At 29.2% G+C, this 21,857-nt stretch overlaps 1 protein-coding gene across 2 annotated transcripts in view; it reads left to right on the top strand.

The window, feature by feature from the left end:
* Positions 1-19,930, top strand: part of LOC136080604 (leucine-rich repeat serine/threonine-protein kinase 2-like) — a 76,160-nt gene extending 56,230 nt beyond the window's left edge. For both annotated transcript variants that reach the window (XM_065797462.1, XM_065797461.1), the window contains exons 8-13: positions 5,959-6,180; positions 6,271-6,498; positions 6,695-6,893; positions 6,970-7,193; positions 9,241-9,487; positions 19,101-19,930. In XM_065797462.1, coding sequence (XP_065653534.1) covers positions 5,959-6,180; positions 6,271-6,498; positions 6,695-6,893; positions 6,970-7,193; positions 9,241-9,487; positions 19,101-19,852 — 1,872 coding nt within the window. In that variant the 3' untranslated portion in view covers positions 19,853-19,930. The remainder of the gene's footprint in view (positions 1-5,958; positions 6,181-6,270; positions 6,499-6,694; positions 6,894-6,969; positions 7,194-9,240; positions 9,488-19,100) is intronic.
* The last annotated feature ends 1,927 nt before the right edge of the window (positions 19,931-21,857 follow it).

Raw genomic sequence — 21,857 nt, 5'->3', positions numbered from 1 at the left:
ATTGGTTTGATTTGTTTTAAAAGTGTGACAATATGGTTTTTAATTTATTTTTCCAAGACTGTCTTGTTCATTGTTCTAGCTTTAAAAATTTGTCTACGTTTTGCAATTTTACTAGAATAAAATTTTTTCTTTAGCCTGACCTTTGTTAACAACCACTCAAGCCGAAATGAAAACTAAAAGTTATTGAAAATTGAAAATAAAAATTATTGGGGGTCCAAACATAATATTTAGCAAAAGGTTCGCCAACTTTCCTTTCCATTAATGGTTATTGTCTTATAATTTTTTCAAAAATGTTTTAACAGTCAATATCCCCCACGAATATGAAATATCTTTATATTGCATATTATTACTATAAAAAATATTTGATAAAAAATGCAAATAGATAAATATAAAGGGAAAACTTTTTATTTTTAATTTCGCTTTATCAGAACAGTGACATCTTCAAAGTTTGCATGCATGGGTAGTAACCAATAGCATAGAAAAAAATTATTCATTACCCCCATCCTCTCTGCAAAAGTTTTGTTTTTTTAAATTTATTTTTGGTGCCCCACAAAATCCTTACGGTCTTATCACAGAGCACCACAGAAGAGCATTTGAAAGGTGACCTTGTGAGCCTATTTTGCAGAAGATGAAAAAGATGCAACTAATGGCGCAAATCTTCTTTTCCTTGTTTTATTACTTAGAGTAAGTATCATAATTCACCTAGGGTCTACCAGACAATACAGTTGAATAAGAGCAGAGTTATTTTTATCAATGAAGGCATTTAGAAGAATATCGTTATTATCAATTACAAATTTAACCGATATCAGTTCACTTTGTAACCATTGTTTGTTATTCTCTTCAAAACGAATTTTAGGGCTTTTGCATATATTTTACTTTTGTCATAGATGCTTTATGAAATTAGACAACTTATTATTTGCAGTTAAGTTCATGCCATTTACAACTACATCCAAAGTATTAGGATTAACTCACCTAAAGTTTTCTTGTAATATATACAAATAAATATCAATATGTTTTTAATGTTTTAAATAAAAATATGAACTTGCAAAATCTTATAAATAGATATTTTAAGATGTAGTAATATTAAAATAAGTTTGTTACACTAATCTAGACTCACTGAAACCCAATTATTACATAACGATTTAGAATATGTTTTCGCCATGTAAAATTGATAATATACATATAAAATATTTAGTATTTTAATTCTCAAATTATTAGATCCCTTGGACCATAAAAATTTAATAATATAAGTAAAATTTTAAATAAAAAAAAAATACTTCAAATATGCCGTCATCTGAAGAGTATCACCAAAAGTTCTTCAAATACTTTGCCATCTGAAATAATTTTATTTGGTCTAACTTATGTACAAAATAATGTTGCAATAGCTCATTTAAAAGACAAAAACTTGATTTTATTAAATTGTTTAATAAAAAGAAAGGTTTTAAAATTAACAACTATTTTATGCTTATTAGTAACACAAAAAATATTTTCAAATTAAAAAAAAATATATTTTATTCTACAGCTTTGAAGCATACGTCATGATAATTGTACAAAAATATATTCATATATACAAAATATATACAAAAATATATACAAAAATATATACATGCTTAAGCTATAAAATGGAATAAAATAATGTAAATTTTGAGAACGTATTTTTATCACCAAGAGAAATTTTCTCATAGCTGCATCTTTCTTAACAAATGTATTTAACTTTTTACACCAGCACAAAAATAATGCCACATATTAATTCATTTTTAAAGTTCTCAAATGAAAACTGCCAAATGATATCAGAAGTAGTCTAATTCAAAACATGGGCACCATACCTAAACATGTTTAACCAGGCCTGATTTACCATTGTTGGGGCCTAGGCCAAATTTTAGTAACCTTTGTTTATCAAGATGAATAATCTTTGTTTTGATGATATTATCAAAAATTATTTATCTCTTGATGTCTTTTTTAATACTCAGAAAAGCTAGGTTAGTAAGCCACTCTTGAAGCATTGATGTAAGCCTATTTTTGATCAATTTCATTTTATGAAACAATCTTTCTGCCAAACAGTTTGTCATTATCAGCACATGTTAAAGCAGACTTGACACTTCTAGAATCGAGTTCCACTAATTTAGAAAAGACACCAAAGGGAGATGATTGTAGACACACATTCTCCAGTTAAGCGCATACACTTATTATTTAATCACTGGAATAAAGCTCTCAACACCAAACCTTTGGAAAGTTGACATTTGAGCAAAAAGTCCATGTCCACTGTCTAAAAGAGTTAGGGAGCTCTTTCTGTTCTCTTTTGCTCATATTTTTAAAGCTCTCAGGCTTTGACATGACAAACACCTTCAGTGATTGGATGCTACCCACCATTAGGTATTCATGGTATTTTTTCCTTTTCATTTCGTTTAATTATATAATTTTTTATTGTTTTCCTTTGAAAAAAGATATTTACTAATTGCAAAGTCAACAAAATTTCTATTAATCTGTTTTCTTTTATAATTACTAATAAGTAATTATATACTAATTTTATACAAGTTATGTTTTTAATTTTTATTTTTAAACATATATACTGAATTAGTTGTTATTTAACAAACAAATAGATAAGTTATAGAAAAACTTTTTTCCCTATTATATACGGGTCCCTTTATATGTTGGAACCTGGGCTTTGGGCCATAAAGATCTGTAAAAAAGAAAAAAAAGTTCTGTAACTAGTAGCAACATCATTAAAGTTTCTGATTATTTTTTATTATAGTTCAACCATTTTTGATAAAAAAAATTTTATAACATTAAACAAACATTTTCTAATTGATTATTCCACGCTTATTCCACTATGTAACACAGTTTTTATAACTGGGTACCAAGTGGTATAATTAAACTTGTAATCCCAAAATCATTTGGAAAAACTATTGCATTTTGCACATGCTTTTTTTTTTCTTTTTTCTTTTTAATTTGTCTTTATTTGTTTTTTTTCAATACCTCTAATGCATTATGTATTAAAATTTCAGAGTAAAATGTAAAAAAGCTACTATTGAATGCTGAAAGCTACCATTGAATGTTAAAAGCTACTATTGAATGATCAGTTCAATTATTAAGGCGGTACCCCTAGAAAAAAGCTTTTTTTCTTGTAATAGCGAATTGTTTTAATATCAATTTTTCAATAATAGAAATAAGTACGAATTTAAAAAGTTTATTTTTATAACAAAATGGCCATTTTTTAAAAGTTTAGTCAGCATTTTTTTACAGTTTCATGGGCAAAATTAGGAAAAACTTGGGACTCAATGATTTTATAATAACTAATGCATATAATATGAAATTTAGTACAATGATATATTACATATATATAAAGGGAATGAGCGGAAAAAAAATCTATAGACAGGCAAACTCATAATGGCGGTCAACGTAAATGAACACTTTTAAAACCTCCATCCAAATATATAATTAAAAAACCCTTCATCCAAATATATAATTAAAATAAATGAAATCAATTAGAGTCATTAATTTCGTTCCACTTAGTTTCTAGATATTTGTTTAAAGAATGTTTCAAAAAAACTTCAAGTCATAAAGTTTAATTTTTATGAAAGTATGAGATTTGAAAAACTTAAAACAGCATAAAAATCATATTTCGCAAAAAAATGCAATTAAAAAACTTAAATACAAAGAAAAATAATGCAAAATATAAAACCAAAATTTTTCATCTTTATGCTTAAAAAAAAACCTCAAATAATATATCTTTGTAGAGAGTATAGAATGACATTTAAAAAGTATATATATATACACAATTTTGATTTTTTTTTTATGGTTTTTTCTAGGGGAACCACCTTAAAACTTTCTGCAATTACCATTTTATAACTGGGTACCAAGTGGTAAAATTAAACTGGTAATCCCTAAACCATATGGAAAGACTACATTTTGCACAAGCTTTTTATTTATTTTTTGTTTCTAATTTGTTTTTATTTGTTGCGTTCTAATAAAGAAACAATTTATTCGTAACACAAGGAGTTTGAAAAACTTCAATAAAAAAAAATAGTATGTAAACACAAGACTTCAGCAAAATACTTTACCAAATAAATTTTTCATGTATAAAAATAACATAGAAACAAAAATAAAAACAAAAATCCAACAAATAAAGTTAACTCCAAATATATACATCCACAAAATATGTATAAATAATATTAAAAACTGATTTTTTAAAATAAACTTCATTTTAGCAAAAGGTTTATGAAATTTAATGATGAGTTTAAATCTTTAAACTTCATTTTTAAAACAGTTTAAATGGAAAACCATGTTAAGTAAATGCTGTTCATTTCTGTTGTTCATTTGTTCGTTTCCATGCAGTCTTAAAATTCAGCCACATAATATTTAAAAAAAAAGTAATATCTTTGTGAGAATAAAATAATAAATAAAATACTATTTAATATTTTTAATGCTAAATATAAGTGGTTTATAAAGAGTAAAAACAAATAGGCTCCTAAAACAGATTATGTTTTTATTTTTGATCTTTTGTTATATATTTTTTTAACTCCATCTTGCTCTAGTTTTTTTTACTCCATAGCGCTTTATTTGTTTTAGTTCTGTTATTTGTTATTACTCTTGTTGTTTTTAGAGTACTAGTTTATTATTAGTGTCGAAAGCTTTGGATAAATCAATAAAAAAAACCTATAGTGTAACAATCAGTATTCGGTGCATTTAATATTTGTATTACCAGTTCTATTATTGTGTAGTCTGTAGAATAGTTTTTTTTTAACCTAAATTTGTCATAGTGCAACATAACGTTCTTAAAGTTTGTTATTTATTTTTAAAGTTTGTTATGTTTATGTTATGTTATTGTTACATGCGTTTAACTAATTTTGAAATGCAGGGCAAGACTGAAATAGATCTATAAATTGAAATACATTAATCATTACCAGAAAAAGAAAAATTATTAATAAAAAGAATAATAACACTTTATAATAATTTTTATTTTATAAAAAGTTTATGCCCTCACCAAGGACAAGTTAATTGACAATAAAGCAAAATTTTCCCTAAATTAAGCGACAATTTTTTTCATTTCTACATTAAAAAAAGAAAAAAAACTTTAAATGTATATGAGTTTTGTAGTGATCCTGCAAAAGAATCAGATTTCATAAGGCTGCGAGGGGCTGAGCCTTAAAATATTATATGGCTTATCTAGATTACTGAAAAAGAACTTAAAAAGTGTGCAACTTAATAAATTAACATTTTTTTTTTTATCATTAATTTTTTTTAATTTTTTTTTCTTGGGTTAGTATTTTTTCAGGTTGTTTTAAGATATATTTTCAGATTACATTAAAATTTTGTTTTAATTTAATCTTATAAAACATTCACTCAATTTTTATGTCTATATAAAAACTAAAAAACTATTATATAAGATTTTTGAAAAACATGTTTTTGATCCACTTGGTAAATTCATGCTTATGTGCTCATTATAAATATGGTATTTTGGAGTATTTGAATACCAAAATTCTAGTATCTGACATAATGTAAAAACAGTATTTCAGTTCACAATGATGATGACGATGATGATGATGATGATGATGATGATGATGATGATGATGATGATGATGATGATGATGATGATGATGATGATGATGATGATGATGATGATGATGATGATGATGATGATGATGATGATGATGATGATGATGATGATGATGATGATGATGATGATGATGATGATGATGATAATGATGATGATGATGATAAAGAAGACTATAATGATGATGATAAGAAGGAGCAAAAGATGGAGGAGGGAAAAATGTAAAAAATGCTTACTTTTTTTTTAGGTATTTAAAAAATCTTCTGAATGTGTTTATGTGCTTATTAAAAGTATGGCTCTATAAAAAATATAGTTCTAAGACTAATTTATTTCAAATTCAACTTTTGATAATAATGATGATGACAATTATGATGAAGCTTAATGATTGCTTTTTATTGTTTTAGGTATATAATAAGTCTCCAGGAAATTGTCTAAATCGCATGTTGAGACAAGAAGTTGATATTTTAAAGCGTCTACATCATCCTTGTCTTATTTCCTTTACTGGAGTAAGTATACGTCCTCGTGCTCTTCTAATTGAATACAGTCCTTTAGGAAACTTAGCAAATTACATAGCTTCAAAAAATATTTCAAAAAACAAAAGTTTGACACATAAAATAGCTTTGCAGGTGGGAGAATTTTTTGTTTATAATAAAAACTTGATATTATAAAATACCTTTTTTTACAATATAACAATATCAAAAAAGGAATATTTTTAGGTAGCAGAAGGTCTGGCTTTTATTCACAAACATAACATTGTACATCGAGATTTGAATCCAAAAAATATTATTGTTTTTTCATGTTCATTAAAAGTACCTGTTAATGTTAAACTTTCTGACTATGGTATATCTCAACATAAAACATATCAGGGTCTAATTGCTAATATGGGAACTCCTAAATATAAAGCTCCTGAAGTTGTATATAAAGAGAGTGAGTATAGCATTGAGGTAAAAAAAAGTCATAACTTTATTAAATATTAAAAATATTAAATTTAAAAAATATTAAATACTGAGTATCTGCAATTTGTAAAAATTTAATTTGCAGATTGTTAAAATAAACTTTATTTTTGACAATATTTGTATTTAACAATTGACTTATAAATGGAAAAATTTTGAGTTTTTTGGATGTAAAACTTTATTTTAGGTTGACATTTTTTCTTATGGTGTAACAATATATGAGCTTATTTCTAATGGTCAAAAACCATTCAGAGACATAAATAATCAGAATGAGTTTGAAGATGCTGTTTTAAGTAATAGGCCTATTGACTCCTTAATTTCTCATGGTTTCGCACCTTGGCCTGATATGGAAGATCTTATAAAATATTGTCTTCGAAAAAATCCAGGTTGAATAATAAATGGTCAATTTAATGCATTTTATACATAACTTGTTTTTATTAATAATTTTTTGTTATTTTTAAGAGGAGAGGCCAAAAGCTAAAACCATCGTGAAAGCACTTACAAGTATTGATCTTTTGTGTTTAAAGAAAAATGTTGCAGTTTGCAAAGGACAATTCATTGATTGTCTCACAACTTGTGTCTATTTTGAATCAAAAGTTGAACATATTGAGGTGTGGGCTGCTAGTAGTGGATGTGGATTGAACAGTCAACTGACCTGGTTTTCAGTTACGCAAACAAAAAAACAAGTACATATTAAACTTTTTTTTAATGTAACATATTATACATTAATGTTTCATATTGTTTGTGTTTGATTAATTATATACGATGATTGTTTTCCAATTCAATGACTGGCGTTTGAGTATTGCAAAGTATAGAAGGAATTCAAAGAAGTTGAGCATTTCTCAATCAAATTGTAGAAGGTTCTATATTTTAACACACTCTTTACTTACTTGTATTTCATTTTTTAATTGATCAACTTTTTATAATCATCTTAGCTTGGAATTTGTAATCACCTTATTAATGTAAAAAAAAATTCTCTTTTTCTAAAGTAGCTTAGAAACCTTTTCCTCGTCAAAAAAGTTAAAAATTACTTAAATAAAAAAGGTGATGTACTAAAGTAATGTTTGACCAGTTTTTACCACTATTATACTTGGTTGCACAAAGTTGTTACAAAGTTCTGTTTAAAAAATTTGTACCTGAATTTGCAAAAAACTCTGAATCCCTCACTTTGACTTGTGTTAAACACTAACAAAAAATACAAAGCATTTTTTTAATGTTAATTCACCTCCCTAAGGCCGAGATGGCCTCTACAGACGAGGAGGTTACTTAATTTTGGTTATAACCCTCTCCTAACTCTATAACTCCAAAATACGAACCTTGACAAAAAAGGCAGATGTATAGAAAAACAAGTTGAGCTTGGTACTACCAGGGGCGTGGTGGGGATTGAACTTAGAAACTTTCCTTTATGAATCAAGCACTCTACCACTACACCACTACCGCATATTTAAAAGGATGTGACTACTATATAGTTTAAAATATTAGTTAGAACTAGTTTTCACTTTGCATATAACTTATAACCTAAATCTCAGTCTTAATCAGAGTTTACAACATATCTTGAGAAAGTAATTGGAAGAATAGTGTTTCTTGAACACTAAAATGTTGTTTTCTGCTTATAAATTATAAGCAGAAAACAACAAAATAGAACAAATAATCTGTGAACTTGTTGTGATTCTCACTACTCCATTTCATTTGCATTGCTAGTCCATTATACCACGAAAATTGGATTTTTCACACCAGCAAGTTTTAGACACTAGCCAATTTCACATTCATGCAGATTTTAAAAAAAAAAAGCTTAAACTATTGGCTTTATCAAAATTAAAAAACAAAGTTTAAAAATGGTGCGCAACTATAAAAAGAAATGTCGAAGATATATAAACAAAGTAAAATTATGTTTTTAATAAAACAATGAAACTAAGAAAAACTGCAGGGGTCTTTGGGTTCTCTAAAAGTGCATTGGCTTTCAAAATATAAATGCTTAGAAATAATAAAAAATGAAAAAGTGATAACTTGTTTACCAAGTATTCTTTTTCCACATTTAAACTTAGTTGAATGTAATAAACTTCATTTTTTTAATTGGGTTTTATTCACGCTTGTCTCAACCCATTTTTCATTCATACTCTTTGCTTTGTTATTTTTTAAAGTAAACATTTTTGTATTTATGAGATATAGTTTGTTTGAATATAGTAACCAAGAAAATTATTTAATGGTTTGAGATCTTTATAAAAATAAGCCTGGTAATGATTTTTTTAATTCTACTGTTGTTTATAATTACTGCTCTATAAAATATATAATTACTGCTCTATAAAAAAAATGCAATGTTTTAGAAACATTTCTTGTCTTTTTATTAGGTTTCCTAAATTGCCCCAATGTTGTCCAAAACTAGCCCCTCTTGTAGGTTGACTTGGACAATGATTACCTATATTTTTATGAAAAAAGCAACTATAATTCATTTTAGCAAGCTTTTAGGTATTGCTTATGTACTAGGTATTGCTTTCTTTTAAAGAAATGATAACTAAATTATTTTTTACCTTTTCTCAAACAGTAAAAAAGCTATGATACCTTTTTCAAAAAGCATAATAATGTGCAACCTTTTTCTCTAATAATAAAAACATTTTAAGGTTAACTTATGAAACATTAAAAATTAAAATGAAAAATTAAAACTTTTGACTTTTTTTTTAAACTATAAACATGTATCTACTCATTTATTTATGTGTATATTTATTTATTTATTAGGAAGTGCAAGGTACAATGACAAAAATTGAACGAATCCTGTGTATGATTTCATATAAGCATTTTATTATCGTTGGAACTAAGGAACGTCGTGTGGCTTTATATGATGCGAAGGCAAAGTGTTTTAAACATGAGTTATCACAATTCTCTGATTCTATATTGTGCATATTACATAGACATGGTTTGTTTATATTTGGACTAGCAGATGGTAATATTGCAGTACTTACTTCTGATAGCATTTTAAATCCAGGTATAAATATTTATTTTGTTATTTGTTAATATGTTAATATGTTTATATTTATATTTGTTGTTTATTTATTATATATTACTTGTTATATATTTATATTTATGTTTATATTTGTTAATTGTTAATATGTTATTTTTTTAATCTTGTTACAACAACAAGCAGGGCCAGTTTAAGTACTTCTTGACTTCATGATATTTTTGGTTTTCTAGCCATGTTGGTCTTCTGAGTATTTAAAATTAATAGCAGTTTAAAATTAAAATAACAGTTGTATGCTTTTTATTACACATAAACATGTTATTAAACAAAATTTTTTGTTATAAAGTGATTAGTAGATGCAGAAAGCTTTCGTTTGCCTATTTTGTTATTAATCTCAGTCAAATAAAGCTTCAAAATAGATGTATTGATTTAACAAGAGATGGTATGATCAGTTGGACAATGGACAATAAGTTTTGTTGCACTAAAGTAATCTCATATATAGCTATGTTAGTGAAATTTCCATGAAAATCTAACAGAGAAGATTTCACTTACAAACTTGTTTGTGTGCTAATTAAATTCAGCAATCGTTTTAGATTGCCAAAAAAACACTTTATCCTTCGCATTGTTTATTTCATCATGACACCTCTTGCGTGCTCTTAGACAACTTTTATTGTAAGTGTATTTGCCAGTGTTGACTAAAGAAATGACACTATTTTTGAAATACTCAACACTGGAGTAAATTTACTGCACATTAAGTTGTAGGTAGTTGTGCAGTACTTTGACTATACCCAAATCAATCTTGACTGACTGCAGTTTCTTCTTAATTTTGAACTACTTTAAACTACTTTGAACTTACTAATAACTATTGACCAACTCTATCTTGCTACTATAAATTTTTTTTTTTAAATCTTTACTTCCAACAAGGCTGCAGGCAACCACTATTAAAGTTGGAAATTACAGGAAGAGAATAGATGAAGTTTATAGACCAAAATGACACACGACTTAAAAGATCGCAAATTATATGAAAGCAAGATGAAGGAAGCAAATTCCAAAGAACTGATGTTTGACAAAAAAACAACTAGACAAATAAGAGTTTTTAATGCACTTACGTATAGTCACAGAAAAAGGACGAGACTTAATTGAATGACGAGTGACATGAGAATGACTTTTAATAGATGGCACAAAAGATGCTAGCTCCTTAGAGCAGTGTCCATTATAATCATACATATATATATATATATATATATATATATATATATATATATATATATATATATATATATATATATATATATATATATATATATATATATATATATATATTAGGGATATGACTTTTTTGCAACCTACTAGGCCTGTATCGTAATTCAATGAACTTTTATGTAAAAAGAACGAATAGATGTTTCATTTTGACATATTTTGAAAAAAGGTCACCCCAAAACCAAAAAATCGAATTTTCAATAGGTACACTTTTGTACAGTAAATGAATATTAAAGGCTGAAGATGTTGTAAGAGTCATACTCCTGTTGTTATTTTATTTATTTATGCAACATGTATTGTGATATAACAAAAAACATTATGTGATATATAATTATACAAGTATTACAAAATTAACAGTATCAAAGCGTCTAGTACAACAATATACATAACTGTCTGTGTCTATAGGCCTACTGTGTTTAGTACATGGGTCACATGATGCTCACGTCTCATAAAGAGTCTAGCGCTTATTACTTAGAATGAATCGAAGTTGCAGTTTGTCTTTCTTTCTGCAGGAAGCATACAGGTCTTGCATCACCTTGATTGCACGTTCAGCTATCTGATTACTTCGTGGTATGTCGATGACGGATGGCTCTTTCTTCCAGTGATTTTTGAATGACTGCAATGCCTTTTTGTAAGGCTTCAATACATCAGATAAATTCTTGAAGTCATTGTCATTGTACTTTTGACTACTAAACCAATGTTTTGCCCACTCATATGAAATGAACCTGCAAACCTTCTCCAAATTCTTTCTCGCTTCAGGCATAAGAATGAACGCCAGAATGGCGAGAATGGCTCTTGAGTTCCATCTGGCATTGCTCATATTAGGAATGTTCTGAAAGTGAATCAGAGGGAAGTTTCTTTGTTCTTCATAGAACCTAAACACTCTTGTTAAATGGTACAAAAACTTCATATCGTCTCTCCACCCTAATTTATCAAGAATTTCTACAGTTCCATTCACAAACTTATTCTTCAGTTCATCATACTTATTCAACAGTTCAGACACAAATGGGTATTCAATGTTTGGAGATTTGGTATCACCCCCAAGTTCTTCGTCCATCACCAGACGGAGAATCCTGTCTAGTACGTGATGCTGACAACCGATAAATTGTGGTATTGTGACACCCTTTAATTTAAACATACGTTGCAACTTCACAACAACTCCATTTCTCTTCCCAGTATTGACGTTTGTTGTATCAGTAATGATCATCTTAATTGAATTCCACAAATTGTATTCATCAATAAGTTTGGCAATTTTTTCAGCAACAGTTTCAGCTTTGCCATCTTTTAAACGCAGTGCATCAAGTTTCACGTCAGTTCTTTCATTCTGAAGTACAACTACCTGATATTCCTTATCATCTATTCGTTTGCCGTCAAAGTGTAAGGACCACTGTTCCATTTTAAGTTGTTGTATCATTTCTTTTTTTAATTTACCTGCCTCTTTGAATATGGACTTGTAAATTGCTGATTGACTTGGAGTTGGAATATCAATACCTTGTTGTGATAATACATTGCATATTTTAGCAGCTTTCTTTGTGGAAACTCCACTTGATGTAACCATACTTACAGCAAATTTACTTTTGTAGTGCTTTCTAGTTTTTTTCTGAGTGTCCTCATCATCGTCTTTATCACCGTCGTCGTCTTCATCATCTTCACTCTTACTTTTGCAGTTTTCAGATTCAGTACCACTGTCTGTGGTAGACAGGACTTGTGATGTGGAAGGTATTGCTGTTCCAGACTGGACTTTCCTTCTCTTGGAAGGGTGAATGGTTTCTTTACTTGCCACTTGTCCTGTTGAGTACCCCACCTGTCCTTTACTTTCTTTTTGTAGGTGGTATAGACGTTTATCTTCCGAGGATAACCACTGGCCATTCACTTTCGTGATGTCAAATAATGCATTGAGAACATCATATTTTCCACGCTTGGCACATTCATCATAGACCTTCAGCACCTTCATAAGCTTTGCTCTTATCACTTGATCAGACACACGTGGAAAATTCAGTTTATTGTCCCACAATTTTGTAATTTCCTTAGAAATTTGGTCTATTCGTTCTTTTCTTCCTTTAACATATGCTCCGAGAAACTGGTATCTTCCTACGATCTGCAATTGAAGTGGTATTCTGGATTTTTCATCGAGTGAATGTTCTTCTACAGCCACGCTTCCTCTTCTTCTGTGTGACTCTTGAAATCTCACCAAATTTTTAGTCCAAGTCTTCTTGTTCTTTGTTACTGTGGTATGACTTTTCTTGTGAGACATCATATAATATTGTTACGACTTTACGGATAGCTGAGCGTAAATATCCGTTTAATAAAGTCGTTTAATTAATAAAATACTTTAACTGTATAGTAATCCAATTATAGTTCGATAATCCAGTCAATGTTGATAACAGTTCGATAATCCAGTCCGTATCCTAACGATAATGCTACAACTACTTATACTTCGTACACTTACAGCGTCTTTAGTTCGCTACAGTAGTTCCTTATTAGCTCAGTTACACGCAGAGTACTTCATAGAACTATTCACATTATCAACACTGAGCTCTGACAGCAGCTCGCTTATATAATTATTTAGAGCTTCCAGAATGTTCTACTAAGTTCTATAATCTTCTACAGTCTGTTACAGTCGTCTATATCACCGTGGTAACACAATGACGTCATCACATAACAATTCCAAGTATTTGCCGGCACACGGCCGTTTCGTTGCCATGGTAACGTGTGGCGTTATATTTATAAATTCATAACAAAATAATGAAATAAATAGAATTAAGCTGAGAATTAAGCTTAAGATTAAAACATCGGTCAAAAATGAATGTATAAAAATGGTAAATCAAATTTTTATTTTGGGGTGACCTTTTTTTGTTGCAGAAAGCTATTTGGGCCTTTTTTCATGATTTTAGGTAAAAGTTCATCGATTTATGATACAGGAAACATTTTATTTGAAAAAAAATTAAAAAGTCATATCCCTAATATATATATATATATATATATATATATTTATATATATATATATATATATATATATATATATATATATATATATATATATATATATATATATATATATATATATTTATATATATATATATATATATATATATATATATATATATATATATATATATATATATATATATATATATATATATATATATTTATATATATATATATATATATATATATATATGTAGAAAAGAGAAAGAAAAGCAACATTACGACGATGTGATAATGTTTAGAGGCTGGCTGCAAGAGCAGTTCCAATTAAGTTTACAATGCGTTTTTGCACCTTATCTTAAAGAGAAAAGGCATCATTGGAAGATCTGCCCCAGACATGGCAAAAGTATTCCATACAAGGACGGCTTTGAGATTAATAGAGAAAAATAATAGAATCTGAAGTAAGAATGTGGCGAGCACAATAAACAGATGCAACCTAGCATTGCAAAAAAAATTTTCGATGGATTTAATATAAAATTTCCAAGAACAATCCGAAGTAATAGTTAATCCTAGAAGATGAAGGGTAGATGACTTGTAAAGTACCTCCCCATTTATAAATATAGAAAGATTTAAATTATTGTGGCAACGATTGGCTGAAAAAAATTGGGTTTTAGTTTTTGGGTAGTTCACCAGCCACCGTGAACCCCATGCTGTAGCAGAAGTAAGATCTTTTTCAAACTCAAATTTTCCCTCCTAGCAATCAGAGAGTGTTGGCTTCTTATCGAAACAAGAATAAATGTTAGTATCATCAGCGAACAATGCCACCTTAGATGTGGAAATATCTGGAAGATCGTTAATGTAAATTTAAAAAGAGTATAGGGTCAAGGATAGAACCTTGAGGAACCCCTAAAGTTACAGAATATGAAGAAGAGTGCTGTCCATCAAGGACAACTTTTATACTATGATTGGAAAGGAAGGATTCAATAACCTTAAAGATGATACCTGATACACCGTAAGAAAAAAGCTTATGAAGAAGACCAGCATGCCAAACTTCATCAAAAGTTTTAGAAATGTCAAGAACGATAGCCTTAACATCTCCACCTCTATCTTATGTACGATAAAACCTATCGGTTATTACTGTTAGCAAATCGGCTATAAAACAAGACGATCAAAATCCATATTAATGATCAGAAAGTAAGTTATTAGATTCATAATGAGAGATTAGGTATTTGTTAATTAAAGATTCAAAAACCTTGCTTTTGATAGGAAGAAGACTAATGGGACAGGTATGTTTTCTGGACCACAAGTTGTAGAAGAGTCTAAGCAGGAAATCACTTTAGATACAGAATCTGGTGTAATACTAATATCAAGCAATGGATCAACCTGTTTGTCAGCAATATCAGGTAGAACGCAACTAGTGGAATCAAGAGATAGTATTGATGAAAAGTTCTCAGCAAATAATTCAGCTTTGTGTTTAGGTGAGGTGACAAAATCTGAACCGTACAAGAGAGGTGGAATAACAGATTTGCTCTTATTATTGATACTGTTAGAGATTCTCAAGAAGTCACGAGAGCCTAATTTTTGTGATGAAATACAAGATTTCAAGACCTGAGAATAGTGGGCTTTGGCGTTAGAAAAAACCTTTTTCACATGATTTCTAGCAATAGTTAGCAAACGTCTGTTTTCTGGAGAATTGTTTTGCTGATAGATATTGAAGTAATGGTTTCAATTGGAAATTGCGGCAGCACAATGTGGGGTAAACCATGGAGAAAAGTGAGGCTTGAATTGGAATCACCGAAAAGGAATAAAAGATTCCATGCCAGCCTTAATCCAAGAAATTGTGTAAGAAGCACATTTATCTGCAGGATGACGAAAGATTTCTATCCAAGTGCCGTCACAATGAAAATCACGGAAAGAGTCCCAGTCAGGTTTAAGGTAGTTGTTAGAGGTACAATAAGAATAAGGTAATAGTTTTAGTGAGATCAAACCGTGATCCGAATTAACTAAGAGTGAATGTGGAGAAACTGAGCACTGACTAGGATTAGAAATAAGACAATAAATTGAGTAGAGAAGGTCAATGATTCGGGTTGCCTGGAAAATGAGTTGGATAGTTGACTATTTGTGTTAAAGATTGAGAAAGGCAAAAGTTGTGGGCCTTAATGCCTGCAGAGTCACTGACACAAGAGCCAAGCCATTCAGTGTGATGAGCATTAAAGTCACCAACAACAACTATATTGGTTGATTGATAAAAAGAGAGGGATTGGTCAATTTGATCAGAAGTAACTTCATAAAGAGTGCAGTCTTGAGATAAAGGAGAGCAATATAGAACAAAGAGAAAGATGATAGAGTGACGCGGTGTTTAACAAAAACACATAAAAGAATACTTTTGGGATTCAAAGAGAGGGCTTTTTTTTGGGATTCAAACCTAGTTTCCTGACAAATGGGTGAATTCTTAAAAATGTTGGCCGAGCTTGTGACTATTGGAGTCTTTACGAATTATTGAAGATCACCATTAACACTAAGATCACAAGATGAGACAGTCAAACTCAAATTAGTCTCACAAAAAGCAAGTAGGTCTGGTAAACTTTGAAAGAGATAAAACTCAACAGAAGAAAAGTTACTTGAAGACCACGAATTAGTGAATGATAAGTTTATAAAACTTGGGGATGACCATGGTTTTTTGTATTTAAAGTTTTTGATACTTTAGTAATTTTTAAATTTGTTAAAGAACTTGACTCAAAGCATAAACAGTACTCAGTACACTATTTAATAACCCAAGCAATCGCCTCATTACTTTTAATAAACCTTAAGTCGTAAAAAAGGGCTCCAAATGTGGTCTTGACAATGTACACTAGAAGTGCGAACAGGACACCATCCATGCGCAACATGGCACTATTAGTATTCTGATAATTTATAGCTGTTGATGGAATCAGCCTCTCTGAAAGCTACCACAAAGTTCGGAAACCTGACTAGCAGCCGGCCTCAGAACCATAAAACGGTGTTAGAGCAGTACCCTCATTAGCAGATAGTTGAATGAGTTGCCTAGTTATAAAAATACAGACACAAGCAAAACCCATGTATTGATTCTAGAAGATCCAGCATTCAACATCCAAAACTGGAAACAATATATTAAAAATACATCTGCGCCAGCCTAATAGATGAAGAAAAGGTTGCGGGGCTGGTCAACAGATAGAATTTGTTCACTCCTTAAGTCTCTGGCTAGGAGGCCTTCTAATAGATGAGTCATTTTATCGAGACACCATCTCTAGTATTTACTCAACCAAGAACCCCAAGGCAGGGGAGTGTTTTAAGTCGGAGTTGGCTTCTCCTAGACTTTGCCTAAAAAAGTATATCCTATAAGGCAGGAAGAAATAAAGCAGATGATGACATGAATCAGATGATGGTAAAAATAGTCTAAAGTTGGTCCATTTTGGTCAAAAGTTTGACGGACTCTGTGGTTGTATTATTTTTCAAAATAGGATTATTGTTAAGCTCAAGAAAAGCGGCTAAAATAAACATAGTTATTAACGAGTATACACAATCTAAAAGTTTTGAATAACTTTGGGAGCCTTCGCATGTATTCCAATAGAGAAACTTGACTTTAAAAGCATCGATAAGTTGATGTAGAAAAGAAGTAACAGATTTCTAAAAAAAATTAAAGAAATTGACACCGCTTCAAAAAGTTTCAAAAGGCGGGCAGCATATGGACTATACTTGGCAAGAGCATTGATCTCTTAATTTTTGCATGTAAACCAAAGCAGATCCCAGACACATTAGTGGCGTTGTCTATGACAGGCCGCTGTATTTTTGAATATTGATTTTAGAAAAGTAAAGTGCATAGCTGACTTAAGTTTTACGAAATAAACATTCAAAAACTATTCAAGAAGTAAGAAACTATGCTTGAAGTAAATAAAAATACATTCTACCACATTTTTTTTAGAGATGATCATTTTACCTGTAAGTTCCACAAATTCGGTGGTTATCAGGTAAACGAATTTGCTACAAATGTTTAAGAGAGATAAGAGGTGTTTTATTTTCTTTTGTTATCTTAAGTGATTAAGTGTTCGGCAAAAAAAGAATCGAATAATAATAAGAGTTTCAAAAGGTGGGCAGCATATGGAATATACTTGTCAAGAGCATTGATCTCTTAATTTTTGTTTGTAAACCAAAGCAGATCTCTGACACATTACTGGCGTTGTCTATGACAAGCCACGGTATTTTTGAATATTGATTTTAGAAAAGTAAAGTGTGCATAGCTCACTTAAATTTTACGAAATAAACATTCAAAAACTATTCAAGAAGTAAGAAACTATGTTTGAAGTAAATAAAAACACATACTACCACATTTTTTTAAAGGATGATCATTTTACCTGTAAGTTCCACAAATTTGGTGGTTATCAGGTAAATGAATTCTTTGCAAATACTTAAGAGAGATACGAGTTGCTTTCCTTTCTTTTGTTATCATAAGTGATCAAGTGTTCGGTAAAAAAAGGATCGAATTTTGGAAACAGCTTGTTCTAGGAAAGTTGTGTTTTGATCCTAGGTTTGATGTGTATTTATCCTAGTTTTTTTTCCCATCCGTAGAATGATAATCCTCTGAGAAAAAATTATACATGAAGTGAATAATTACTTTTAATTTCAAAAATAGATTTTAGTAGCGTTATTACATGATAATTGTTCAATTAAAATATTTATAACTATTAATCGTAACTTATGTAAATTTTTAATACAGATCTAGACAAGTGATTAACACCTTCGATTAATATCTAAAGAACTTTGGCCTAATACTCTTTTTTGTTTTGCTATTGCTTGGTTTTGCCTAATACTTTTTTTTTTTTGTATTACTCTTTCGTTTTTTTTTGGTATTACTCTTTCGTTTTTTTTTTGGTATTACTTTTTCGTACTCTTTCTTTTTGGTATTACTCTTTTTTTTATTTCGTTTCGGTATTGCCTGATACTCTTTTTCGTTTTAATATCGTTTTGGTATATCGTTTTAGTATCGTTTTGGTATTTCGTTTTTTCGTTTTAGTATCGTTGGTATTACTCTTTTTCATTTTGGTATTGCTTTATAAACTCTAAATTAATACTACCCTTGACTGCTTTTCTTCGAGATAAAAAATGCAGTAATTCATTTTTATTGAATTGAAATTTTTATTTTTACTACGTGTTACTATATCTTTTACTTCTTTTCCTGTTATTTCTTTAATCATCTTTTTTAATATTGTGTTTTTTCTGTTTTTTGTTTTTGTTTTTTTGTTGATTTAATAATTCCTTTTTTTCTTGTTTGTTTTTTTTACTTTTGTTTTTCCTTTGATGATTTTTGTTACTTTAAACTGCTGTTAAATTTGAATGCTCTGGCTCTTTGAATTTCGTGGCTTTAAGCACGTGACCGGTGTGATTGTGGTAAAGCCAGCCTAGACAATACATATATTACTTAGCTATTTATTTTTAGGCAAGAAACCTCGATATATATGTTTAAATGATAAAATAAGTCAAAATCCAATTTTCTGCATGACTCAAAGTCAAGACCAGATTATATGTGGCTATGGTGAAGATATTAAATTATTAAATTTGTCTACTTTTGATTTGTTGCAAACAGTTTCTGCTACACACCAAAATGTAAAAAAAAACGCAGTGACTTCTCTTATTGTTTTTCAAAATCGTTTAATAATAAGCTTTGAAAAAAGTTACAAGCTTATGGTTTATACATATACAGGTAATAGAGTTGATGAATCTGATATGAATGTTTATGATTGCTCAGAGATTTTAAAAAAAGATTATCCTAATATTATCGAAAGCGATTGTTGCGTAACTACCTTAGAATTAGTGGATAATTCATCCTTATGGATTGGTTGCGGTGGAGGCCATGTAATTATTGTTAACGTTTTAAAGTCTTTTTTCCAAGATGTTACTATTATTTCGAGACACTTAGGTGCTGTACGTTCAATTACTTCAACACCAAAACTTAGCGGTGAACCGGTGTCTGTAATAACAAGTGGTCAAGGATTCCGACAGTTCCGACAAAAGTTAGTTTGTAGTGATGATAAATCTCTCATAAAAAATGACGTTGAAGAGTGTGAATTTATTTTACTATGGAACGCCAAGGTTTTAAAGTTAAAAAATAATTTAATAGCAGAGAGAAAGAATCGCGACGATTTACTTAATAAACTTTCAGTTAAAATGGAAATGCTTGCTATTCTCTGATTTTTTCCATTATTGAATTAGTAGTGTTTAAAAGAAATTCTTTTATAGTTTATGTGCAAATAAAATAATATAAAGTAAGTTTAACATTATCATCATCGTCGTATGTATATATATATATATATATATATATATATATATATATATATATATATATATATATATATATATATATATATATATATATATATATATATATATATATATATATATATATATATATATATATATATATAAATGGCGTGAAACTTTAAGTTCCATCATAAAGTTGTATTTTTTCATATAAATTATTTTAATATGTATATTCTCAAGAAGTGTTTTCATGGATATTTACAAAAAATAATTCTACTACTAAACATCAAAAATACAGGATATATACACATTTATTAATGATACCAATAATAATAATAACAGAAAAAAAACAATACAAAATCATAAAAAATTTGAGAAAAAAAACAACTTATATTTATATTAAAAAAGTGACATCAGGCTAATAATAATATGATAATAACGACAATAGCATTTACTGAGGGAGGAAAGTAGAAAATTTTTTATGTTTCTAAATAACGATCAATATTGCGGCAGTGAAATAAGTGCAAAGCATAAATTAGCATATGTGGAAACTGGCGTATGTATCCTAAAAAAGTTCGCATAAGTGCGTCGAAAGAATTTTAAAACATTGGCATAAAGTTCCGCACTTATACCAATCTTTGCAAATTCTTTAGTCGCACTCATGACAGTTTTTTTAATTGCTTCGCACTTATGCTGTAGCTAGTTCGCACATATGCAAATTCGTATCTATGCTATGTCGCACTTATGCCAGTTTTTGCAACTGCTTCGCACTTATTGCAAATCGCACTTTATGCCAATCTACAGTAGGAACAGGAGGAGGGGGTGGAATCCATATGAGGCACCAGTTGGATTTTTTATATGTGATATTTTCGGGCATGGTTTAAATAACGAACAATTTTCAAATGCTTCAAACTTGTTATGTTCATGCTTTATTCTCCAAAAGTTATAATCATTTAAAGTTTACAACACCCTCATTTTTGATCATTTACAACACCCTCATTTTGGGGAGGGTGAAAACTTAATTATTGTTACTACAGTTAAATCTTTCGAACTTTAACAGATTAATTAATGAGAATTAAAGTCTGTCGTTTTAATTCTTAATTAATAATAAATAATAATAACAAAACAAATAACAAAAAAAAACGAATAAATTAACTTTTGGGATATTCTTGTTTCCAAACTCCAATGATTTGAACCGAATCACTGCAATTTTTTTAATATTTTATTTAATACTTTTTTATATATCTTTAATAAATTTATATAGTAGACAAAGAAATATAAAGTTATATTATACAGATTATACAGTTTAGAACTTTATTCTTCTACATCTCTATCTAATTCTTGATTTTCGTCAACGTTGTCAACACTTAAATATAATACATCATTAATTTCATCTGACTCCATTTCAGATGAATTTTCTCCATCACCGCTATAAATTGCTTACAAACCTTTAACTTTAATCGGTAGGCGCAACATTTCCTTACTTTTCAATCTTTTGGTTAATGAGATTGAACTAATTAGCAGATCAGAAGTATGTATTTCTTGAATGAAAATGTCAGATAAGTTTAATTCTCTACTATTTTTCTTTGCATAGTGTTCACGATCAAGATTATAAAATGTCGAGGGTCAACTGCTTCCTCTTCCATTAAACCGAGTGGAACTAGTGAATTAATAATAATTTCCCCAGCATGTGCTAATAGTTTGTAAATGGAAGCTGGGACCTTAAGCCAATCATATGTCTCTAACAACTTCTTGTTTGCATCATTGCAGTATTTCTCAATTTTTTCCGGATCAATTGGGTCTTTGCAATTGATTGCAATTATAATGTTATGTAATCTGATAATAATTTTTTCATCAATTTCTAAAATTTTGCTGAGTAATAGAGGTTCAGAAAAAACCTATTGACATAAAAATCCGGTACTACTTGTTCCTGATC

This window comes from Hydra vulgaris, chromosome 05, assembly GCF_038396675.1.
Source record: "Hydra vulgaris chromosome 05, alternate assembly HydraT2T_AEP".
In the NCBI taxonomy this organism is placed as follows: Eukaryota; Metazoa; Cnidaria; class Hydrozoa; order Anthoathecata; family Hydridae; genus Hydra; species Hydra vulgaris.
Note: the sequence above shows the minus strand (reverse complement) of the source record. Positions and strands in the feature narration are given on the sequence as shown.